The sequence below is a fragment of the Salmo salar genome, chromosome 20, assembly GCF_965601325.2.
Source record: "Salmo salar chromosome 20, fSalSal1, whole genome shotgun sequence".
NCBI classification, from domain to species: Eukaryota; Metazoa; Chordata; class Actinopteri; order Salmoniformes; family Salmonidae; genus Salmo; species Salmo salar.
The window spans coordinates 86852504-86878506 of record NC_138310.1 but is presented as its reverse complement, the minus strand read 5'-3'; the positions used below and the strand labels follow the sequence as shown (position 1 = coordinate 86878506).

The following is a 26003-nucleotide window of genomic DNA, read 5'->3' as shown; positions in this document are numbered from 1 at the left end:
AAGTTTATTTGTCACGTGCGCTGAATACAACAGGTGAAGACCTTACAGTGAAATGCTTACACACACACAAAGCTTTCCTTCATTTTGGGTCAGTCCCAGTGGTCAGATATTCTGCCACTGTGTCCTCTCTGTTTACGGCCTAATAGCATTCTAGTTTGTTTTGTTCTTTTTTATCTTTCCAATGTGTCAAGTAATTATCTTTTAGTTCTCTCATGATTTGGTTGGGTCTAATTGTGTTGCTGTCCTCAGGCTCTGTGGGGTCTGTTTGTGTTTGTGAACAGAGCCCCAGGACCAGCTTGCTTAGGGGACTCTTCTCCAGGTTCATCTCTCTGTAGGTGATGACATTGTTATGGAAGGTTTGGGAATCGCTTCCTTTTAGGTGGTTGTAGAATTTAATGGCTCTTTTCTGGATTTTGATAATTAGCGGGTATCAGTCTAATTCTGCTCTGCATGCGTTTATTTGGTGTTTTACATTGTACACAAAGGATACTTTTGTAGAATTTTGCCTGCAGAGTCTCAATTTGGTGTTTGTCCCATTTTGTGAATTGTTGGTTGGTGAGCGGACCCCAGACCACAAAACCATAAAGGGCAATGGGTTCTATAACTGATTCAAGTATTTTTAGCCAGATCCTAATTGGTATGTTGAATGTTATGTTCCTTTTGATGGCATAGAAGGCCCCTTATGCCTTGTCTCTCAGATTGTTCACAGCTTTGTGGAAGTCACCTGTGGCGCTGTTGTTTAGGCTGAGGTATGTATAATTTTTTGTGTGCTCTAGGGCAACAGTGTCTAGATGGAATTTGTGTTTGTGGTCCTGGCAACTGGACCTTTTGTGGAACACCATTATTTTTGTCTTACTGAGATTTACTGTCAGGGCCCAGGTCTGACAGAATCTGTGCAGAAGATCTAGGTGCTGCTGTAGGCCCTCCTTGGTTGGGGACAGATCTAGGTGCTGCTGTAGGCCCTCCTTGGTTGGGGACAGATCTAGGTGCTGCTGTAGGCCCTCCTTGGTTGGGGACAGATCTAGGTGCTGCTGTAGGCCCTCCTTGGTTGGGGACAGATCTAGGTGCTGCTGTAGGCCCTCCTTGGTTGGGGACAGATCTAGGTGCTGCTGTAGGCCCTCCTTGGTTGGGGACAGATCTAGGTGCTGCTGTAGGCCCTCCTTGGTTGGGGACAGATCTAGGTGCTGCTGTAGGCCCTCCTTGGTTGGGGACAGAAGCACCAGATCATCAACAAACAGGAGACATTTGACTTCTGATTCTGGTCGGGTGAGGCTGGTTGATATGTACGCTCTCTCTCTGTCACGCTCTCTCTCTCCCTCAGTTTGGTTATATAACTCACTCACACAAAGACTCCTGCTTTTCACTGGCCTTCATATAAAGGACGTGTTCACTTCCTTTGTCAGCGAATAGGGAGTGCTTACATGCAGGCGAACACACACACACACACACACACACACACACACAAGCAAGGCCAGATCGCCCTCATTCCTCTATCTGTTTAGGTTAACCTCCCTTTCTAATCATGTTCTCTACAGATCCTAGCATAAACATAACATTAACTACCTATCTTAGCTAAACGTATCCTTAACGACTAGAATGCCAAGCAGACTGTCTGTCTGTATCCAGTGTTTTGTGTGACTGACTGGAGGGCTTTTCCAGGCTATATGCTAGCCACCACATGCCATGCTCTGACTCATACTGCCCAGTCAGCTGCATTAACCTGGCTCCCCCTCTCTCTGAGTGTCTCTTCACAGAGGCCTGCCTGCCTGCCTGCCTGCCTGCCTGCCTGCCTGCCTGCCTGCCTGCGTGCGTGCGTGCGTGCGTGCGTGAGTGCGTGCGTGCGTGCGTGCGTGCGTGTGTGTGTGTGTGTGTGTGTGTGTGTGTGTGTGTGTGTGTCCGGAAAGCCCACAGATTTCCCCCTCTAAGAGTGTGGGTCAGGACCCCTGCTGTAATGTAATGACTTAATAATAGTGATGTCTTTGTCTCGTGTGTGTGTGTGTGTGAGCAGTTTGCCCCTCACTCACTGTAGTCGCCTAAGGAATGATCTGGGGTAGAGAGTCCCCGGCAACCAGCCATTGTTACAGTGGTTGCTACGCATTGTGACACTGGTTGCCTAGCAGTAAACCCGTTGTTGAATTGGCTTGTTCCCACGATTCACACACTAACCCCCTCGTTCCCCTTCATTCCCTCTCTTCTCTCTCTCCTCACCCCCCTTTATCCAGTCCTGTATCTCGTCCTTCACTCGGTGTTATTGTAGACCAGAACAGAGGCTGCAAACACTCACCTTGGAGAAGGAGAGAGAGAGAGAGACTACTTTACATCTATAGAGCAGTCCATATTGAGCACAGGAAGCCCTCATTCATGCTTGTCTCTACGTGTGTGTGTGGGTGCGTGTGTGGGCGTGTGTGTGGATATATCCCTGTAGACTACCTGTGTGTGTGTGGGGGCCTGCAGGCTACCTGTATCTGTTGTGGCTGTGAGTGTGTGTTGCCACAGTGAACTTACCCACAACGGTATGTAGAGTGGAATGGAGATACTATAAACAGAGACGGACCGACTGGGAGAGACGGACGGACGGACCGACTGGGAGAGACGGACGGACGGACCGACTGGCGGGCCGAGACGGACGGGACCGACTGGCGGGCCGAGACGGACGGCGACTGGCGGGCCGAGACGGACGGACCGACTGGCGGGCCGAGACGGACGGACCGACTGGCGGGCCGAGACGGACGGACCGACTGGCGGGCCGAGACGGACGGACCGACTGGCGGGCGGAGACAGACGGACCGAGACGGACGGACCGACTGGCGGGCCGAGACGGACGGACCGGCTGGCGGGCCGAGACGGACGGACCGGCTGGCGGGCCGAGACGGACGGACCGGCTGGCGGGCCGAGACGGACGGACCGGCTGGCGGGCCGAGACGGACGGACCGGCTGGCGGGCCGAGACGGACGGACCGGCTGGCGGGCCGAGACGGACGGACCGACTGGGAGAGACGGACTGGCGGGCCGACTGGGAGAGACGGACTGGCGGGCCGAGACGGACGGACCGACTGGGAGAGACGGACTGGCGGGCCGACTGGGAGAGACGGACTGGCGGGCCGAGACGGACGGACGGACCGAGACGGACGGACCGACTGGCGGGCCGAGACGGACGGACGGACGGACGGACCGACTGGCGGGCCGAGACGGACGGACGGACGGACGGACGGACGGACGGACGGACCGACTGGCGGGCGGAGACGGACGGACCGACTGGCGGGCGGAGACGGACGGACCGACTGGCGGGCGGAGACGGACGGACCGACTGGCGGGCGGAGACGGACGGACGCGCGACTGGCGGGCCGAGACGGACGGACCGACTGGCGGGCCGAGACGGACGGACCGACTGGCGGGCCGAGACGGACCGGGACCGACTGGCGGGCCGAGACGGACGGACCGACTGGCGGGCCGAGACGGACGGACCGACTGGCGGGCCGAGACGGACGGACCGACTGGCGGGCCGAGACGGACGGACCGACTGGCGGGCCGAGACGGACGGACCGACTGGCGGGCCGAGACGGACGGACCGACTGGCGGGCCGAGACGGACGGACCGACTGGGAGAGATGGACTGGCGGGCCGACTGAGAGAGACGGACTGGCGGGCCGAGACGGACGGACGGACGGACCGACTGGCGGGCGGAGACGGACGGACGGGCTGACTTGCGGGCGGAGACGGGCGGACGGGCGGGCGGAGACGGACGGACGGGCCGGCGGGCGGAGACGGACGGGCCGGCCGGCGGGCGGAGACGGACGGGCCGGCCGGCGGGCGGAGACGGACGGACGGGCCGACTGGCGGGCGGAGACGGACGGACGGGCCGACTGGCGGGCGGAGACGGACGGACGGGCCGACTGGCGGGCGGAGACGGACGGACCGACTGGGAGAGACGGACGGGCCGACTGGCGGGCCGAGACGGTCATTACTCGCTCTCTGACTGACTGAGAATATACAGTAAAGTTCCTCTGTTTACGTGTTTATGAAACTTCATGCGTGTTCATGTGTGTGTATTTGAGGGGTTTTTCTGATGTTATCGGGACTTGATCTGAAATGAACTGGGTTGAGCTCTGCTGTTAGTGGTTCAGTCAGCCCAGTTCCAGTCAGTCCAGCTCCAGTCTCTCTCTACTAAACTCCAGTCAGTCCAGCTCCAGTCTCTCTCTACTAAACTCCAGTCAGTCCAGCTCCAGTCTCTCTCTACTAAACTCCAGTCAGTCCAGCTCCAGTCTCTCTCTACTAAACTCCAGTCAGTCCAGCTCCAGTCTCTCTCTACTAAACTCCAGTCAGTCCAGCTCCAGTCAGTCCAGCTCCGGACTCTCTCTACTAAACTCCAGTCAGTCCAGCTCCAGTCTCTCTCTACTAAACTCCAGTCAGTCCAGCTCCAGTCTCTCTCTACTAAACTCCAGTCAGTCCAGCTCCAGTCAGTCCAGCTCCGGTCTCTCTACTAAACTCCAGTCAGTCCAGCTCCAGTCAGTCCAGCTCCGGTCTCTTTCTACTAAACTCCAGTCAGTCCAGCTCCAGTCTTTCTCTACTAAACTCCAGTCAGTCCAGCTCCAGTCTCTCTCTACTAAACTCCAGTCAGTCCTGCTCCGGTCTCTCTCTACTAAACTCCAGTCAGTCCTGCTCCGGTCTCTCTCTACTAAACTCCAGTCAGTCCAGCCCCAGTCTCTCTCTACTAAACTCCAGTCAGTCCAGCTCCAGTCTCTCTCTACTAAACTCCAGTCAGTCCAGCTCCAGTCTCTCTCTACTAAACTCCAGTCAGTCCAGCTCCAGTCTCTCTCTACTAAACTCCAGTCAGTCCAGCTCCAGTCTCTCTGACAGTCTCTCTCTACTAAACTCCAGTCTGTCCAGCTCCCGTCTCTCTGACAGTCTCTCTCTACTAAACTCCAGTCAGTCCAGCTCCGGTCTCTCTCTACTAAACTCCAGTCTGTCAGTCCAGCTCCAGTCTCTCTCTACTAAACTCCAGTCAGTCCAGCTCCGGTCTCTCTCTACTAAACTCCAGTCAGTCCAGCTCCGGTCTCTCTCTACTAAACTCCAGTCTGTCAGTCCAGCTCCAGTCTCTCTCTACTAAACTCCAGTCAGTCCAGCTCCGGTCTCTCTACTAAACTCCAGTCAGTCCAGCTCCGGTCTCTCTCTACTAAACTCCAGTCAGTCCAGCTCCGGTCTCTCTCTACTAAACTCCAGTCAGTCCAGCTCCGGTCTCTCTCTATTAAACTCCAGTCAGTCCAGCTCCAGTCTCTCTCTACTAAACTCCAGTCAGTCCAGCTCCAGTCTCTCTCTACTAAACTCCAGTCAGTCCAGCTCCAGTCTCTCTCTACTAAACTCCAGTCAGTCCAGCTCCGGTCTGACAGTCTCTCTCTACTAAACTCGAGTAAGTCCAGCTCCGGTCTGACAGTCTCTCTCTACTAAACTCCAGTCTGTCAGTCCAGCTCCAGTCTCTCTCTACTAAACTCCAGTCTGTCAGTCCAGCTACAGTCTCTCTGACAGTCTCTCTCTACTAAACTCCAGTCAGTCCAGCTACAGTCTCTGACAGTCTCTCTCTACTAAACTCCAGTCAGTCCAGCTCCAGTCTCTCTCTACTAAACTCCAGTCAGTCCAGCTCCTGTCTCTCTCTACTAAACTCCAGTCTGTCAGTCCAGCTCCAGTCTCTCTCTACTAAACTCCAGTCAGTCCAGCTCCAGTCTCTCTCTATTAAACTCCAGTCAGTCCAGCTCCAGTCTCTCCGACAGTCTCTCTCTACTAAACTCCAGTCAGTCTCACTATGTTCATAACAACTGCTTTCCACATGGAGCCTTTTGTCCATTTAATTCTCAATGTGAAACATGAACCTGTCACAGTAGTTCTCGTCTCATGGTGTTTTCATGTGATGACATGTATAGTCTGATGTTGTATTCATTTAAATGACGGATGAGGTGGCTGAGGTGTAGAAGGAACAAAGAGCCTGTTACACAGAGAGAGAGAGAGAGGGAGGGTCTCTGCGTCCCTCTCCAGACATTAAATCATGTGTGTGTTCCAACAGGAATTTCTTAGTGTGTGTGTGTGTGTGTGTGTGTGTGTGTGTGTGTGTGTGTGTGTGTGTGTGTGTGTGTGTGTGTGTGTGTTGGTGCTTTTACTAATATATGAGAGTGTGTATTAATCGTCCTGATACCTCAGCTGGCGTGTTTTATTGTGGGAAGTCTACGCTACGTGTTAGTGTGTGTTAGTGTGTGTTAGTGTGTGTTTGTGTGTTTGTGTGTTGGTGTTTTTGTGTTGGTGTGTTGGTGTTAGTGTGTTAGTTTGTGTGTTGGTGTTAGTGTGTTAGTTTGTGTGTTGGTGTGTTAAGCCAGCAATGAACAGATGTCATTCCCACATGTCTCCCTTAGACTCAGACAGCCACACAAACATTCAGTCAGTCAGAGACACACCGGTGTGTCTTCTCTCCTGTCTTCTCTCCTGTCTTCTCTCCTGTCTTCTCTCCTGTCTTCTCTCCTGTCTTCTCTCCTGTCTTCTCTCCTGTCTTCTCTCCTGTCTTCTCTCCTGTCTTCTCTCCTGTCTTCTCTCCTGTCTTCTCTCCTGTCCTCCAGTGTGTCATGACTCAGTACAGGTTCCCCTGAGGACAGCCAGGGAACCAACCCTGTATACCTCCTTCAGTCCCTGAACCCTAGTTAACACACGATTACAGTTTCCATTCACTGTGACCCAGAGAGATAAGGGTGTATTTGTGGTCACATCTACCACCTGGGACCATCCAATCGCATGGTCCTAAAGAATGCTAAAGAATGCTTGATCATAGAGAAATGTCCTGAATGATAGTTGTGGTCCTATTGAGCCTCCGACATGGACACGGACGCGGACCACAGGACGCGGACCACAGGACGCGGACCACAGGACGCTGTGTACCACAGGACGAGGACCACAGGACGCGGTTTAGCAGCTGACCTAGACGACCCCTACATAACAGGTCACCAGGGTGATGACGGTAGAGACGACCCCTACATAACGGGTCACCAGGGTGATGACGGTAGAGACGACCCCTACATAACGGGTCACCAGGGTGATGACGGTAGAGAACGACCCCTACATAACAGGTCACCAGGGTGATGACGGTAGAGACGACCCCTACATAACGGGTCACCAGGGTGATGACGGTAGAGACGACCCCTACATAACGGGTCACCAGGGTGATGACGGTAGAGAACGACCCCTACATAACAGGTCACCAGGGTGATGACGGTAGAGACGACCCCTACATAACGGGTCACCAAGGTGATAAAACAACCACCTAATGACACTGTGTTATTAGGGGGGGGGGGATTCCCGGATTAAGCCGCAACAGAACTGGAATGGGAAACAGAATAATGGAATGATGGAAGTCTGAGTCACGGAGTTCTTTTGTGTGCCCTGTGTCCTTGTTCAGATTCTCCACACAGACTCCATTCACTCTGCCTGGTCTGACCTGTGGTGGGGTTCTGGGTCAGTATCTCTGAGTCTGTGTGTGCAACCCAAAGTGTACCCTATTCCCTACATACAGCACTACATTTGACCAGAGTCCTATGAGGCCTGGTCAAAGTCAATGCACTATATAGGGAATATGGTGCACTTTGTGCTGCAGCCTCTGAGTCTACTGGTCCTGACTGGCTGTCCACAGTGGGGGTGAAGGGGTGAGACAGACGGGTCCTGGCTGGCTGTCCACAGTGGGGGTGAAGGGGTGAGACAGACCGGTCCTGGCTGGCTGTCCACAGTGGGGGTGAAGGGGTGAGACAGACGGGTCCTGGCTGGCTGTCCACAGTGGGGGTGAAGGGGTGAGACAGACTGGTCCTGGCTGGCTGTCCACAGTGGGGGTGAAGGGGTGAGACAGACTGGTCCTGGCTGGCTGTCCACAGTGGGGGTGAAGGGGTGAGACAGACTGGTCCTGGCTGGCTGTCCACAGTGGGGGTGAAGGGGTGAGACAGAGACTGGTCCTGGCTGGCTGTCCACAGTGGGGGTGAAGGGGTGAGACAGACTGGTCCTGGCTGGCTGTCCACAGTGCGGGTGAAGGGGTGAGACAGACTGGTCCTGGCTGGCTGTCCACAGTGGGGGTGAAGGGGTGAGACAGACTGGTCCTGGCTGGCTGTCCACAGTGGGGGTGAAGGGGTGAGACAGAGACAGGTCCTGGCTGGCTGTCCACAGTGGGGGTGAAGGGGTGAGACAGACTGGTCCTGGCTGGCTGTCCACAGTGGGGGTGAAGGGGTGAGACAGAGACTGGTCCTGGCTGGCTGTCCACAGTGGGGGTGAAGGGGTGAGACAGACTGGTCCTGGCTGGCTGTCCACGGTGGGGGTGAAGGGGTGAGACAGACTGGTCCTGGCTGGCTGTCCACAGTGGGGGTGAAGGGGTGAGACAGAGACTGGTCCTGGCTGGCTGTCCACGGTGCGGTTGAAGGGGTGAGACAGAGACTGTACCCCTCTATCCCCTCTCCCTCGTTATGTTTCATTCTCATCCTACACAGGCTGTTTCTCTCCATCCGTCAATCTAGCTCACTCCTTCTCTATGAATCACTATATTCGACCTTTTTTTCCAGCTCCTTTCGTTCTTTTTTTTCTTTCATTCTTTCTTTCGTTCTTTCTTTCTTTCTTTGAGCAGGTGAGGTGGCAGGTAGGGTTACCTGGTGAAACCTGACCTGTGTCCCTCCTCCCATTCACCAGAGACACAAACCAAAAGCTACTCTGTTCCTTTCTTGTGAATTAGCCTGTGTCCTTGTTCAACTGAATCAAAACACCTCTGTTCTCCCTCTCTCTCTCTCACGGACAAGGACTGGGAGGGAGAGGGGAGGGAGAGGGGCGTGAAAGGACTGGGAGGGAGAGGGGAGGGAGAGGGGCGTGAGAGGACTGGGAGGGAAGGAGGGGTGAGGGAAGGAGGGAGAGGGGGATGAGGGAAGGAGGGAGATGGGGATGATAGAGGACTGGGAGGGAAGGGGGGAGAGAGGGGTGAGGGAAGGAAGGGGAGGGAGAGAGGGGTGAGGGAAGGAAGGGGAGGGAGAGGGGGGTGAGGGAAGGAGGGAGAGGGGGATTGAGAGAGGGATAACAACATGCACATTTGTCCCTTAGTGGACTAATAAAGCTGTTGTCTTCCTCTCTGTGGACTAGTGTGTGGCTCAGTTGGTAGAGCATGGTGTTTGCAACGCCAGCATGGTGTGTGCAACGCCAGGGTTGTGGGTTCAATTCCCATGGGGGGCCAGTACAACATTTTTTGGGTGAAATGAAATGTATACATTCACTACTGTAAGTCGCTCTGGGTAAATGACTAAAATGTAAATGTAAAAATGTGTATTGACTTCCTGTCTGTGGACTAGTGTGTGGTGTATTGACTTCCTGTCTGTGGACTAGTGTGTGGTGTGTTGACTTCCCCTCTGTGGACTAGTGTGTGGTGTATTGACTTCCTGTCTGTGGACTAGTGTGTGGTGTATTGACTTCCCCTCTGTGGACTAGTGTGTGGTGTATTGACTTCCTGTCTGTGGACTAGTGTGTGGTGTATTGACTTCCCCTCTGTGGACTAGTGTGTGGTGTGTTGACTTCCCCTCTGTGGACTAGTGTGTGGTGTATTGACTTCCCCTCTGTGGACTAGTGTGTGGTGTATTGACTTCCCCTCTGTGGACTAGTGTGTGGTGTATTGACTTCCCCTCTGTGGACTAGCGTGTGGTGTGTTGACTTCCCCTCTGTGGACTAGTGTGTGGTGTGTTGACTTCCCCTCTGTGGACTAGTGTGTGGTGTATTGACTTCCTGTCTGTGGACTAGTGTGTGGTGTATTGACTTCCCCTCTGTGGACTAGTGTGTGGTGTATTGACTTCCCCTCTGTGGACTAGTGTGTGGTGTATTGACTTCCCCTCTGTGGACTAGTGTGTGGTGTATTGACTTCCCCTCTGTGGACTAGTGTGTGGTGTATTGACTTCCCCTCTGTGGACTAGTGTGTGGTGTGTTGACTTCCCCTCTGTGGACTAGTGTGTGGTGTATTGACTTCCCCTCTGTGGACTAGTGTGTGGTGTATTGACTTCCCCTCTGTGGACTAGTGTGTGGTGTATTGTCTTCCTCTCTGTGGACTAATGTGAGGTGGTGGTTTGAGATGCTGTGTGGTGGTGGTTTGAGATGCTGCGTGGTGGTGGTTGTTTGAGGTGCTGTGAGGTGGTGGTGGTTGTGAGATGCTGCGTGGTGGTGGTTGTTTGAGGTGCTGTGAGGTGGTGGTTGTTTGAGGTGCTGTGCGGTGGTGGTGGTTGTTTGAGGTGCTGTGAGGTGGTGGTTGTTTGAGATGCTGTGAGGTGGTGGTGGTTGTATGAGATGCTGTGAGGTGGTGGTTGTATGAGATGCTGTGAGGTGGTGGTTGTTTGAGATGCTGTGGGTGGTGGTTGTTTGATGCTGTGGGTGGTGGTTGTTTGAGATGCTGTGAGGTGGTGGTTGTAGTTTGTGATGCTGTGAGGTGGTGGTTGTTTGTGATGCTGTGTGGTGGTGGTTGTTGTTTGTGATGCTGTGAGGTGGTGGTTGTTTGTGATGCTGTGTGGTGGTGGTTGTTGTTTGTGATGCTGTGAGGTGGTGGTTGTTTGTGATGCTGTGAGGTGGTGGTTGTTTGTGATGCTGTGAGGTGGTGGTTGTTTGAGATGCTGTGAGGTGGTGGTGGTTGTTTGTGATGCTGTGAGGTGGTGGTTGTTTGTGATGCTGTGAGGTGGTGGTTGTTTGTGATGCTGTGAGGTGGCGGTTGTTTGTGATGCTGTGTGGTGGTGGTTGTTGTTTGTGATGCTGTGAGGTGGTGGTTGTTTGAGATGCTGTGAGGTGGTGGTTGTTTGAGATGCTGGGAGGTGGTGGTTGTTTGAGATGCTGTGAGGTGGTGGTTGTTTGTGATGCTGTGAGGTGGTGGTTGTTGTTTGAGATGCTGTGAGGTGGTGGTTGTTTGAGATGCTGTGTGGTGGTGGTTGTTGTTTGCGATGCTGTGAGGTGGTGGTTGTTTGTGATGCTGTGAGGTGGTGGTTGTTTGTGATGCTGTGAGGTGGTTGTTGTTTGAGATGCTGTGTGGTGGTGGTTGTTGTTTGCGATGCTGTGAGGTGGTGGTTGTTTGTGATGCTGTGAGGTGGTGGTTGTTTGCGATGCTGGGAGGTGGTTGTTGTTTGAGATGCTGTGAGGTGGTGGTTGTTTGTGATGCTGTGTGGTGGTGGTTGTTTGTGATGCTGGGAGGTGGTTGTTGTTGAGATGCTGTGAGGTGGGGGTTGTTTGTGATGCTGTGTGGTGGTTGTTGTTTGTGATGCTGGGAGGTGGTTGTTGTTTGAGATGCTGTGAGGTGGTGGTTGTTTGTGATGCTGTGTGGTGGTTGTTGTTTGTGATGCTGTGTGGTGGTTGTTGTTTGTGATGCTGTGTGGTGGTTGTTGTTTGTGATGCTGTGTGGTTGTTGTTTGAGATGCTGTGAGGTGGTTGTTGTTTGTGATGCTGTGACGTGGTGGTTGTTTGAGATGCTGTGAGGTGGTGGTTGTTTGAGATGCTGTGAGGTGGTGGTTGTTTGTGATGCTGTGTGGTGGTGGTTGTTTGTGATGCTGTGTGGTTGTATCAATACGTCCCCTGCTTTTCCTCTGGATTGCATCTTATTTCATGCTGAAAAAAGAGTGTCTGCTTATTGACTAAAATGTAAATGTCAAATGGATTGACTGATTAAATCATTTCCCTGAAACAGGCCGTGTTGATACTATCAGCTAAAGGAAAGGCAAACTGAAGTGAAGTTGTGTTTTTTCCTGCAAAACTGCAGTGGTATTATAAACCTCCATGTCGACCACGACTTTCTATATTGTTATGGTGCTAAATTACTCATTAATTTGTAAGAGAAAAAGTATTGAAAAGTGTTGTAAAATGATGATGTTTGTCTGTCCCACAGGAATGAGCGTGCTCGCTGGATCAGTGCTCTGGGCCAGAGCAGCAATGACGAGAAGAACCAAGACCGAACCAGTGAGTTCAGCACCACACACACCTTCACTCAGACAGCACTATCAAACATGGCTGGTCAGTGGAACTCACATGTAGGCACACAGCACCACCTGCTGGTGGAGTAGTAGAACTGTCTCCCAATCACTGTGTCAAATCAAATCAAAGAGCCGAATACAACAGGTGTAGACCTTACAGTGAAATGCTTACTTACAGGCTCTAACCAACAGTGCAATTTTTATGTAAAAAATAGGTATTAGGTAAACAATACATAAGGAAATAAAAAAACAACAGTAAAAAGACAGAATAATAACAGGAGAGAGGCTACATACAGGAGAGAGGCTACATACAGGAGAGAGGCTACATACAGGAGAGAGGCTATATACAGGAGAGAGGCTACATACAGGAGAGAGGCTACATACAGGAGAGAGGCTACATACAGGAGAGAGGCTACATACAGGAGAGAGGCTACATACAGGAGAGAGGCTACATACAGGAGAGAGGCTACATACAGGAGAGAGGCTACATACAGGAGAGAGGCTACATACAGGAGAGAGGCTACATACAGGAGAGAGGCTACATACAGGAGAGAGGCTACATACAGGAGAGAGGCTACATACAGGAGAGAGGCTACATACAGGAGAGAGGCTACATACAGGAGAGAGGCTACATACAGGAGAGAGGCTACATACAGGAGAGAGGCTACATACAGGAGAGAGGCTACATACAGGAGAGAGGCTACATACAGGAGAGAGGCTACATACAGGAGAGAGGCTACATACAGGAGAGAGGCTACATACAGGAGAGAGGCTACATACAGGAGAGAGGCTACATACAGGAGAGAGGCTACATACAGGAGAGAAGCTACATACAGGAGAGAGGCTACATACAGGAGAGAGGCTACATACAGGAGAGAGGCTACATACAGGAGAGAGGCTACATACAGTAGAGAGGCTACATACAGGAGAGAGGCTACATACAGGAGAGAGGCTACATACAGGAGAGAGGCTACATACAGGAGAGAGGCTACATACAGGAGAGAGGCTACATACAGGAGAGAGGCTACATACAGGAGAGAGGCTACATACAGGAGAGAGGCTACATACAGGAGAGAGGCTACATACAGGAGAGAGGCTACATACAGGAGAGAGGCTACATACAGGAGAGAGGCTACATACAGGAGAGAGGCTACATACAGGAGAGAGGCTACATACAGGAGAGAGGCTACATACAGGAGAGAGGCTACATACAGGAGAGAGGCTACATACAGGAGAGAGGCTACATACAGGAGAGAGGCTATATACAGGAGAGAGGCTACATACAGGAGAGAGGCTACATACAGGAGAGAGGCTACATACAGGAGAGAGGCTACATACAGGAGAGAGGCTACATACAGGAGAGAGGCTACATACAGGAGAGAGGCTACATACAGGAGAGAGGCTACATACAGGAGAGAGGCTACATACAGGAGAGAGGCTACATACAGGAGAGAGGCTACATACAGGAGAGAGGCTACATACAGGAGAGAGGCTACATACAGGAGAGAGGCTACATACAGGAGAGAGGCTACATACAGGAGAGAGGCTATATACAGGAGAGAGGCTACATACAGGAGAGAGGCTACATACAGGAGAGAGGCTACATACAGGAGAGAGGCTACATACAGGAGAGAGGCTACATACAGGAGAGAGGCTACATACAGGAGAGAGGCTACATACAGGAGAGAGGCTACATACAGGAGAGAGGCTACATACAGGAGAGAGGCTACATACAGTAGAGAGGCTATATACAGGAGAGAGGCTACATACAGGAGAGAGGCTACATACAGTAGAGAGGCTATATACAGGAGAGAGGCTACATACAGGAGAGAGGCTACATACAGGAGAGAGGCTACATACAGTAGAGAGGCTATATACAGGAGAGAGGCTACATACAGGAGAGAGGCTACATACAGTAGAGAGGCTATATACAGGCACCGGTTTGTCAAGCTGATTAGTCAGGCTGATTGAGGTAGTATGTACATGTAGGTTTAGTTAAAGTGACTATGCATAGATGATAAACAGAGAGTAGCAGCAGCGTAAAAGAGGGGTTGGGGGGGGCACACAATGCAAATAGTCCGGGTAGCCATTTGATTACCTGTTCAGTACTTATGGCTAGGAGGTAAAAGCTGTTGAGAATAGAGGTCGACCGATTATGATTTTTCAACGCCGATAGCGATTATGGAGGGCCAAAAAAAACCCGTACCGATTAAACGGACACATTTTTTTTCAAAATGTATTTATTTGTAATAATGACAATTACAACAATACTGAATGAAAACTTATTTTAATATAATACATCAATAAAATCAATTTAGCCTCAAGTAAATAATGAAACATGTTCAATTTGGTTCAAATAATGCAAAAGAAAGTGTTGGAGAAGAAAGTAAAAGTGCAATATGTGCCATGTAAGAAAGCTGATGTTTAAGTTCCTTGCTCAGAACATGAGAACATATGAAAGCTGGTGGTTCCTTTTAACATAAGTCTTCAATATTCCCAGTTAAGAAGTTTTAGGTTGTAGTTATTATAGGAATTATAGGACTATTTCTCTCTATACGATTTGTATTTCATATACCTTTGACTATTGGATGTTCTTATAGGCACTTTAGTATTGCCAGTGTAACAGTATAGCTTCCGTCCCTCTCCTCGCCCCTACCTGGGCTCGAACCAGGAACACATCGACAACAGCCACCCTCGAAGCAGCGTTACCCATGCAGAGCAAGGGGAACAACAACTCCCAAGTTTCAGAGCGAGTGACGTTTGCAACGCTATTAGCGCGCACCCGGCTAACTAGCTAGCCATTTCACATCGGTTACACCAGCCTAATCTTGGGAGTTGATAGGCTTGAAGGGGTGGGTATAATTTGTGGAACGTTCCAACAGGAATCTGTTCCAAAAAATGTAAAGTAAAAGGTTGCCAACCAACAATGCATACAAAGTAGCAACGCATACAAACCTAGCTAACTAGCTGCCGAATAGGCATCAACTCACCACGTAGCTTATTCTTAATGTTTGTCCATAGGCAAACAGACATATGAGGACAGACATTTTTCGGAATAAACGTGATGAATGAAAAACGCAATGAAATAGACCACTCCCTACCCAGTATCTTATTCTGCCGCTATACAACTTTGTATGCGTTGTTTTTTGGCAACCTTGTTATTTACGAATTTTTTGGAATAGATTCCTGTTGGAATGTTGCACAGATTATACCCACCCAGGTTGAAGTCATAAACAGCTTGAGGCACAGCGAAGAGCTGCTGGCAAAACGCACGAATGAATGCTTATGAGCCTGCTGCTGCCTACCACCGCTCAGTCAGACTGCTCTATCAAATATCAAATCATAGACTTAATTATAACATAATAACACACAGAAATACGAGCCTTAGGTCATTAATATGGTAGAATCCGGAAACTATCATCTCGAAAACAAAAGTTTTTTCTTTCAGTGAAATACGGAACCGTTCCATATTTTATCTAACGGGTGGCATCCCTAAATCTAAATATTCCTGTTACATTGCACAACCTTCAATGTTATGTTATAATTACGTAAAATTCTGGCAAATAAGTTCGCAACGAGCTAGGTGGCCCAAACTGTTGCATATACCCTGAGTCTGCATGCAATGAACGCAAGAGAACTGACACAATTTCATGTTAGCAGGCAATATTAACTAAATATGAAGGTTTAAAAATATATACTTGTTTATTGATTTTAAAGAAAGCCATTGACGTTTATGGTTAGGTACATTGGTGCAACGACAATGCTTTTTTCGCGAATGCGTTTGTTAAATCAACACCCGTTTGGTGAAGTAGACTGTGATTCGATAATAAATGAACAGGCACCGCATTGATTATATGCAACACAGGACAAGCTAGTTAAACTAGTAATATCATCAACCATGTGTAGTTAACTAGTGATTATGATAAGATTGATAGTTTTTTATAAGATACGTTTAATGCTAGCTAGCAATTTACCTTGGCTATTGCTGCCCTCGCGTAACGGGTAGTCAGCGTGCCATGCAGGCTCCTCGTGGAGTGCAAAGTAAGGCAGGTGGTTAAAGCGTTGGACTAGTAACCGGAAGGTTGCAAAAAAACGAATCCCCGACTCCCTCCTGAACAAGGCAGTTAACCCCCGTTCCAAGGCCGTCATTGGAAATAAGAATGTGTTCTTAATCTGACTTGCCTCGTTAAATAAAGGTGTAAAAAAAAAACAATACGGTGGCCAAAAATACCGTTATGAGAACTTGAAATCGGCCCTAATTAATTGTCCATTCCGATTAATCGGTCGACCTCTAGTTGAGAAGCCTTTTGGTCCTAGACTTGGTGCTCTGGTACCGCTTGCCATGCGGTACCAGTTAGAGTGTAAACTCTGTGTTGTTTTTGTGTTGCCCCAAGGTTAGAGTGTAAACTCTGTGTTGTGTTTGTGTTGTCCCAGATGCCATGCAGGTGGAGGTGACGAGGACGTACACAGCCAAGCAGCCTGATGAGCTGTCACTGCAGGTGGCTGACGTGGTCCTGGTGTCACAGACTGTTGAGGATGGTACGTTAGTGTTACTCTCTCTCTCCCTGTCCTCACTCTTTCACATCTGTTCTCTCCTCTTTCGCCCCGTCTATTTTTCTCCTCCTTGGGGGGGATCATTGAAAGAGATGTATCTATCTGTGTAGCGTCTGACCAGAGGCGTTTGATGATGCGTATACACAGTCACACTCTTAAGGTGAAAGGTAATTTCCCATTGTGTCTCCATGGCAACCATCTCTTTTATGTGAAAGGGCATCCTAACACAGACAGAATAGAGCATCAAACAGATGTCATTTAAGAGTCCAACAGCGGGCTGAGAGCTCACTTCCTGCTTTGAAGAGGAAACTATTTTCCTGTGAAGTGATTTTCTGAAGGATAAATGAAGGATTATAGAGTGGTGTGTGTCTCTCTCAGGCTGGTATGAGGGCTCACTTCCTGCTAGAGGAAACTATTTTCCTGTGAAGTGATTTTCTGAAGGATAAATAAAGGATTATAGAGTGGTGTGTCTCTCTTTCAGGCTGGTATGAGGGCGAGCGACTCCGTGATGGCGAGAGGGGTTGGTTCCTGTCAGAATGTGCTGAACCAATCATGTGCCAGGCCACTATTGAGCGCAACATGCAGAGGATGGACCGCCTCCAGGGGCTGGAAACCAATGTGTGAGCTGGAACTGCAGGCTCCACCCACTTAAATACAGCAGTGACCTGCCTTCAATCAGACACACCAATGAGTGAGCTTTATGCCAGCGATGGCCCTCCACTGAATACACCAATAGAAAGTCTCCTTGCTCAACAGAGCAATGTGTGAGATCTTTCTGCCAGCGACTTAATACACCAATGAGCCACCTTCAAGCACTATTAACCAATGAGAGTGCTGACTACCACTAAATGCACCAACAGACTGTATGTGTGCCAGCTGACTGCATCTATTAGAATGGGTTTGGGGTCCAGTGATTGTTACCCATGCAGTCTAACATTCTCCATCTTCTACCAATCTCTATGGTAAGGAAGTTTGACCCTATGACCTGTCAACAACACTTTGACTCCTCCCACTGATGGAAGACTGTCCAACCACTGCCCGTGTGACTGCTTTTTGGCCCCCGAAGGACATCCCACTTGGACACACATGCACACAGAACGTGCTGGGGTCAAAGTTTAAAACGGCCACGTACAGAGTGGATTGGTCACCTATAATAACAGAGGTTGCATTACAACTAATATAACATGTATTCATTTCCTTCTGAAAGACTCCCCAGGAATGAAGCTTACCTTCTGTCCTACATAACTAACATTTTATATTAGTATATGTTTTGTCATGCTTTTTAAAGTGCCAGGTTGTCATGATGTGACAGTTCAGTTTCACTTCTGCTCTGTGGTCAGGTTATAGTGTGTGATGAGACTGATGGGGAAGAGGCTCATTGTAGACACACAAATTACACTGTACGTTAGATTTATCTGTGTGTGGCTAGGAGGCCTTTTGTAATGTAACGACGGTCCAAAATGGCCGAATAAACGGATATTTTCTAGACTTCCCTGTGTGGCCAGTAGGAGGCTGTGTGACTGCTGAAGAGGCTGAATGTAAGGAGCCAAAATGGCAGAATGACCGGCCCAGTTTCCTGACTTCCCTCTGGTTAGGTTACATTATAGTGAGGCTGAATGTTATGATGGCCTACAAAGTAAAAAATAAACTCCCACATTCATGCGCTAACCCCGATTCCCAACACCTAATCCAGATTCCCAACACCTAATCCAGATTCCCTAGCCATTTTAGATACCTTAAACTATTGAACAGGTATTAGCAGTATGGGCATAGCTTCACCTTGCACTCTACTGAGGCTTGGGTTACATATGCAGTCCTTTCAGCATTACACACTGCCTAGGGTCTGGAAGTTGATCTGTAATTGGGCAATTTATCTCCATCTTAATGTCACCTTACATAAACGGAGACATTTCCGTCCCACAATCCTCCTGCCTCTGGGTGTGATGATGCCCTGGGGTGGCTTTTAGAAGGCCCAGAGCTGGAAGTTAAAACAAAAAAATACCCTCCTTATGATTTCTGTGACGAGCGGCAGGAGAGAAAAGGAAATGTCGCGACGCTCGGTCCTAAAACTGGAAAAAGCCAGTCAAGGTTTTAACATGATTGTCCGGGCGTGATTCATCTTCTAAGTGTGTAATGTTGTCTCATATCGCTGAAGGAAACAAATAATGGCCTGATCAGCTTCCTGTTGTAACGCCGTTCATCAAACCAGACCACTTCTCTCCATCTGGTCTGACCCAGACAAAAAAACTTTGTTTGCACTCAGGGATAAACTGTGATGACACGCCTTTAACCCATGTAAATATGTAACTAATAACTTCTGTTTAAATGTAATCCACAGCTATAGATTTATATTGCAGATGATGTCATTTAGATATTTCATCTAACTATTGTTAATAAAAGTGCTATGGTGTATTTGCAATCTGTTGTTTTCTTTCAGAATGCTGATGAATCTTTGAATGGCTCAGTGAATTTAGGGGACCGGGGAACAGACACCTGTTATGGCTGGGGACCGGGGAACAGACACCCGTTATGGCTGGGGACCGGGGAACAGACACCCGTTATGGCTGGGGACCGGGGAACAGACACCCGTTATGGCTGGGGACCGGGGAACAGACACCCGTTATGGCTGGGGACCGGGGAACAGACACCCGTTATGGCTGGGGACCGGGGAACAGACCGAGAGAGAGAATGGGTTTTGTTTTAATTGGTAACATTCAGTGAAGCTGTTTGAAGTCAAACTTTACTACTGCTGTAACTGTACCTCCTGTTAAGAGATTAGACCGATGGATACATACATTTCAAGATAAAACAAATGGATTCTATTAAAGACATGCTCCGGTACTTTTGCGACTAGTAAGTATTTTTTAAATCTCCCGCTTTGGGCTGGATGTGTCAATGTAGTTCATACATGCATAATCTATGATCAGAATTACTGTTTTACCTCAGCCACAAAATCCCTAGTTTGAAAGAGACTTTTCTGGAAGATGTGCCAGCCCCCTAGCGATTTGAGTTCCAGCCAATGAGATTCAGCCCCTCGCCATTTGAGTGACAGCTAGTGAGAATCACACACAGCAATGATGTGGTGCACATGTAATTATCCATTTTCGGGGACCACTTTTGGCACATGGGCTACTTTCAGGACTACTGGCTAAAAAGTATGGAGAATCCCTTTAATGTAGGATTTCATGTGGTTTAAGTACCAACTAATTGGTACCAGAGGTGTCAGGTAGCCGAGTGGTTAGAGCGTTGGACTAGTAACCGAAAGGTTGCCAGATCGAATCCCCGAGCTGACAAAATAAAAATCTGTCATTCTGCCCCTGAACAAGGCAGTTAACCCAATGTTCCTAGGCCGTTGAACATAAGAATTTGTTCTTAATTCACTTGCCTAGTTGAATAACACAATGTACATTTATCACGGCTGTTGTGTTTTAATAATGCCCCAATTCAGGAAAGTTTTAGATTGTGGAATATGTATTACAGCTACTACTAATGTATCTTTAACTTCAGTCCGATCGCCCCTTTTCAGCTATGCACCTCAAAAGGCAATATTTCCACATTGGTAGAGATCGCATTCAAGGTAAATGCTGCAGATGGCAGCTCAGTTAGAAATGACCTTTAAATGTCAAGCACGCCATAATGTGAATCCAGGCCTTAATCTCTCCCACTTCACACCACACTAGAAAAGACTAATGTCACACTGCAATAAGGTCAGCTTTAATGGTTCAGCTTCAGGGAGAAGATTCAAATATTTGAAGAAAAACTGAAAAGAGAACGGCAAGTGAACCATTCGTCGGCCAGCCTTACAACATAAGAATGTCAGCCAAATAGGCCATTTGACAACATGAGAATGTCAAGCAATATCAACAAAACAGCATTCCATACAACTTAGTTCTACATAATTGTTCTTAACAAATGCAAAAATACATGCTCAGCCTTTTCCAGTTGGCTTATAGAATTAAATTCAAATGGTTGGCGTTCGGGACTTTCTTCACATACCATCCTGACTGGATTCATATCCAATAGAAATGTGCCTAAGACATTGAGATGTATAGAGATCTTTACTTGGAAACACAATTTTGCATGGACATTGAGGGCTTCCACCATTTTAAAGTAGTCAACTGGGTGGGGATTCCTATGGGAGTGATCAGCCAATTACCAGAGCATGGTCTTCAAATTGGTTTGCCTAGTTGGTAAATCGACAAAATAAATGATACACAATATTTAGTTTAAGACTCCAGCTCTGCAAGTGGCGGTAAATCACCAACATTAGCTTGCCACTTATTCAAACGGAGATAGCATGGGCAGCGCCACTATGGCACAGATACAAAGGGGAGACCTCTTTCCATCTCTATGGCTTGAGCTTTTCTCTGGGTTGAGAAGAGATGCAGCAGTTCTAGTACTCGTCACCATCATCGTTGTTGTAATACTGGTGACGTCCTCTAGGGGCAGTGTTCCTCGCGTTAATGTTGGGCCTCTCCTGGGTGGTGATGAGGTCTATGATGGCTGTGATGACAGCACAGTCTTTGGATTGGCGGTTGCTCCAGTCCACAGGGGCGGGGCTTCGGATCTTCTCTTCCAAAAGAGAGTCCAGCTCCTTCTTCAGATTCTACAGAGAGAGGCAGATCAGGAAAACGGTCAGGTGTGTTTGTGTGTTTGCGTGTGTGTGTTCATGTACCTTGACGAGGTGAGCGATGCGTGCGGGGGACTGGAAGACGATCCAGTCATCCACAGCGATGGTCTCCTGGTCCTGGTCCATCTGGATGGTGACGTCACCTCCAAAGAACAGTAGGGAGAACGGAGACACCTCCGTACAGTCGTACAGGAAGATCTGGGGACAGACATGGATACAGCATTAACACACGCATACAGGAAGATCTGGAGACAAATCAAATAATTGTATATTTGTCACATGCTTGGTAAATAACAGGTGTAAACCAACAGTGAAATGCTTACGGACGGGCCCTTCCCAACAATACAGAGACAAAGCAAACAAATCCACAATGAGTAACGATAACTTGGCTATATACACACAGGGCACCAGTACTGAGTCAATGAGCAGAGGTACGAGGTAATAGCTTGGCTATATACACACGGGGCACCAGTACTGAGTCAATGTGCAGAGGTACGAGGTAATAGCTTGGCTATATACACACGGGGCACCAGTACTGAGTCAATGTGCAGAGGTACGAGGTAATAGCTTGGCTATATACACACGGGGCACCAGTACTGAGTCAATGTGCAGAGGTACGAGGTAATAGCTTGGCTATATACACACGGGGCACCAGTACTGAGTCAATGTGCAGAGGTACGAGGTAATAGCTTGGCTATATACACACGGGGCACCAGTACTGAGTCAATGTGCAGGGGTATTAGGTAGATATGTACATATAGGTATGAGGTAGATACAGTGGGGAGAACAAGTATTTGATACACTGCCGATTTTGCAGGTTTTCCTACTTACAAAGCATGTAGAGGTCTGTAATTTTTATCATAGGTACACTTCAACTGTGAGAAACTGGAATCTAAAACAAAAATCCAGAAAATCACGTATGATTAAGTAATTAATTTGCATTTTATTGCATGACATAAGTATTTGATCACCTACCAACCAGTAAGAATTCCCGGCTCTCACAGACCTGTTAGTTTTTCTTTAAGAAGCCCTCCTGTTCTCCACTCATTACCTGTATTAACTGCACCTGTTTGAACTCGTTACCTGTATAAAAGACACCTGTCCACACACTCAATCAAACAGACTCCAACCTCTCCACAATGGCCAAGACCAGAGAGCTGTGTAAGGACATCAGGGATAAAATTGTAGACCTGCACAAGGCTGGGATAGGCTACAGGACAATAGGCAAGCAGCTTGGTGAGAAGGCAACAACTGTTGGCGCAATTATTAGAAAATGGAAGAAGTTCAAGATGACGGTCAATCACCCTCGATTTGGGGCTCCATGCATGATCTCACCTCGTGGGGCATCAATGATCATGAGGAAGGTGAGGGATCAGCCCAGAATTACACGGCAGGACCTGGTCAATGACCTGAAGAGAGCTGGGACCACAGTCGCAAAGAAAACCATTAGTAACACGTCATGGATTAAAATCCTGCAGCGCACGCAAGGTCCCCCTGCTCAAGCCAGCGCATGTCCAGGCCCGTCTGAAGTTTGCCAATGACCATCTGGATGATCCAGAGGAGGAATGGGAGAAGGTCATGTGGTCTGATGAGACAAAAATAGAGCTTTTTGGTCTAAACTCCACTCGCCGTGTTTGGAGGAAGAAGAAGGATGAGTACAACCCCAAGAACACCATCCCAACCATGAAGCATGGAGGTGGAAACATCATTCTTTGGGGATGCTTTTCTGCAAAAGGGACAGGACGACTGCACCATATTGAGGGGAGGATGGATGGGGCCATGTATCGTGAGATCTTGGCCAATAACCTCCTTCCCTCAGTAAGAGCATTGAAGATGGGTCGTGGCTGGGTCTTCCAGCATGACAACTACCCGAAACACACAGCCAGGGCAACTAAGGAGTGGCTCCGTAAGAAGCATCTCAACGTCCTGGAGTGGCCTAGCCAGTCTCCAGACCTGAACACAATAGAAAATCTTTGGAGGGAGCTGAAAGTCCGTATTGCCCAGCGACAGCCCCAAAACCTGAAGGTCTGTATGGAGGAGTGGGCCAAAATCCCTGCTGCAGTGTGTGCAAACCTGGTCAAGAACTACAGGAAATGTATGATCTCTGTAATTGCAAACAAAGGTTTCTGTACCAAATATTAAGTTCTGCTTTTCTGATGTATCAAATACTTATGTCATGCAATAAAATGCAAATGAATTACTTAAAATCATACAATGTGATTTTCTGGATTTTTGTTTTAGATTCCGTCTCACAGTTGAAGTGTACCTATGATAAAAATTACAGACCTCTACATGCTTTGTAAGTAGGAAAACCTGCAAAATCGGCAGTGTATCAAATACTTGTTCTCCCCACTGTATAGGTATGAGGTAGATATGTACATATAGGTAGGGGTAAAGTGACTAGATAACACAATAGATAAACAGTAACAGCAGTGTATGTGATGGGTCAAAATAGTGGTAAAAGAGGGTAAATGCAGATAGTCTGGATAGCTATTGGTGAACTAACTAAGCTCTGGTGCAGTAGCAGAGAGAACAGTCTATGACTTAGGTGGCTGGAGTCTGATCATTTTTAGGGCCTTCCTCCGACACCGCCTGGTATATAGGCCCTGGATGGCAGGGAGTTCAGCCCCAGTGACAGTCGGACCAGAAAGACAGTTGGACCAGAAAGAAAAGCACCTCTATCTAACAGGGATGGGCAACTTTGATGGGGGTGGGGGCCACAAAACAATCTCTACTCATGAGGGGCCGCAGTGCCTCGCAGGTCTGCATACCCACACCTGCATTAAGAGCCGGCCCTAGCCTTCTGGGGGCCCTAAGCACAAAAATGTTGCGTCCCCACTTGACAATGAGAGAAAAACATTTAAAGTATTATAGTTAATTTCATGCAATTCTACACATTTTGCCATATTAAAAATTGCAAACCTGAGTGAGCGAGACTAACAAAATCAATGGGGGCCCCCCCTTGGTCGGTAATGGTGCCCCCCCTTGGTCGACCATGATTACTACAAGTTTAGATAGCTGGCCATTAGACAAACTTTATCTAAAAAAATGTTAGCTGACATGTCTAATTGAGTGACTGACATAACAAGAGAAACTGCTGATGCGCAACCATATAGACTTTTATTTTTTTACTTTTACCCCAATTTCGTGGTATCCAATTGGTAGTTACAGTCTTGTCCTATCGCTGCAACTCCCATACGGACTTGGGAGAGGCAAAGGTCGAGAGCCGTGCGTCCTCCGAAACACAAGCCGAACTGCTTCTTGACACAATGCCTGCTTAACCCGGAAGCCAGCCGCACCAATGTGTCGGAGGAAACATCGTACACCTGGCGACCGTGTCAGCGTGCATTGCGCCCAGCCGCCACATGAGATGGGACAAGAACATTCCTGCCGGCCAAACTCTTCCCTTAACCCAGATGACGCTGGGCCAATTGTGCGCCGCCCCATGGGTCTCCCGGGTCACGGCCGGCTGCAACAGAGCCTGGACTCGAACCAGGATCTCTAGTGGCACAGCTAGCACTGTGATGTAGTGCCTTGTGTCACTCAGGAGGCAGAACCATATGTCTAAATTGCACCTTGTGTATTCTATTATTCTAACTCTCAACAGTAAGTTGAGATCTCGACTGAGTTCCTAAAACACATTTCCACAGCCAGTAACCCATCCCTCCTCTAACTGATAACATTCGGTGCGGCAGGGTAGAGAGAGGACAGAGAGGCTGGCATTGACTGTTGTGACTGTTCCTCTTCCCTGGTACTGTCTGGGAGCTTGGATGTGCCAGGGACTTTGGGAGGGAGTTGAAAGCCACTGGTTTAATCAAATATTAATCATGTCTAAAAATGGGATCAGAGTTAACCTTTACCCACCCACTCAGTGAAACGGTCACAAACACTCTGGAACTCACAACCATCCATCCAAGTCCATATCCCTCACCCTCTAGTGTGTGTATCCTACTACATGAATCAGGAGCATGCATAAATCAAAAGATTGTCAGTACTTTTATTCCTACAGCAAATTAGTACCAAACTGATTTTCGAGTGAACCATCTCTGTAAGGTTAATTTGTGGCAAATGGTGCAACAGCGTTGTATGTATGCTGTACTGTGTATGCATGCTGTATGTATTGTAACAGTTTTGTCTTGTGGTTATTGTTTGTAGGGGTGCCAGGTAGGTTGTGCCTACCAGAGAAAATATTGATTTCTCCTTTTGGTTTGGGAGGGAATGAGTCCCTTCTGGTCCGTCAAGTCCACACCAACACAAAGGACTCATGTAAAAGTCAGTCTGGAAATTCACTTTTCATAATCCCTTAAAACATTGGAAATAACTGCAAAACAACTTATTTTGCATGGGTTGTATTACCAATATAAATGATCACACACACAATAATATAAACAATGAGCTCTGGTTCCTCAAGAAAAGTCCCGTGCCTCGGGCCTAAAAGAGTCCAGCCCAGTAAAAAGTTAAATGAACTCAAGACACCTTAATCACGCAATGTTTGTCCGTTCATAAAAGTGGAGCGTAAACCCAGTCTCAATCATACAATCAAAATATCAAAAACTCTTTTAACATACAACCATAAACAGTATCAAATCTTAGTTGTCTTCAACTACAACTGACCACAAATCAACACGGTATAAATCACACTCATACAAATGAAATACCGTATGCAAAAAAGTTGTAGTCAGTCAGACAATCCAATCCGCCAACAGATCTCCAGTGGAGAAAGGTCACGACAAAACAATGGAGACCAAATGGTCTTCCCTGTGGCTCAGTTGGTAGAGCATGGTGTTTGCAACGCCAGCATGGTGTGTGCAACGCCAGGGTTGTGGGTTCGATTACC

General features: G+C 48.5%; 2 protein-coding genes across 4 annotated transcripts in view; one reads left to right on the top strand and one right to left on the bottom strand.

Moving 5' to 3' along the window:
• LOC106581464 (uncharacterized) overlaps window positions 1-18955 on the top strand; it is a 163338-nt gene extending 144383 nt beyond the window's left edge. For 2 of the 3 annotated variants that reach the window (XM_045704055.2, XM_045704054.2), the window contains exons 13-15: window positions 11898-11968; window positions 16417-16521; window positions 17018-18955. In XM_045704055.2, the coding sequence (XP_045560011.2) occupies window positions 11898-11968; window positions 16417-16521; window positions 17018-17160 (319 nt within the window). In that variant the 3' untranslated portion in view covers window positions 17161-18955. Of the gene's footprint in view, window positions 1-11897; window positions 11969-16416; window positions 16522-17017 lie in introns of those variants that run through there. The other variant, XR_006761043.2, reaches the window with a different exon arrangement.
• Window positions 18956-20228: 1273 nt separating this feature from the next.
• dhx36 (DEAH (Asp-Glu-Ala-His) box polypeptide 36) overlaps window positions 20229-26003 on the bottom strand; it is a 45757-nt gene continuing 39982 nt past the window's right edge. The window contains exons 24-25 of the mRNA XM_045704056.2: window positions 21212-21364; window positions 20229-21142 (exon numbers count right to left, since the gene is read on the bottom strand). Coding sequence (XP_045560012.2) covers window positions 20930-21142; window positions 21212-21364 — 366 coding nt within the window. The 3' untranslated portion in view covers window positions 20229-20929. The remainder of the gene's footprint in view (window positions 21143-21211; window positions 21365-26003) is intronic.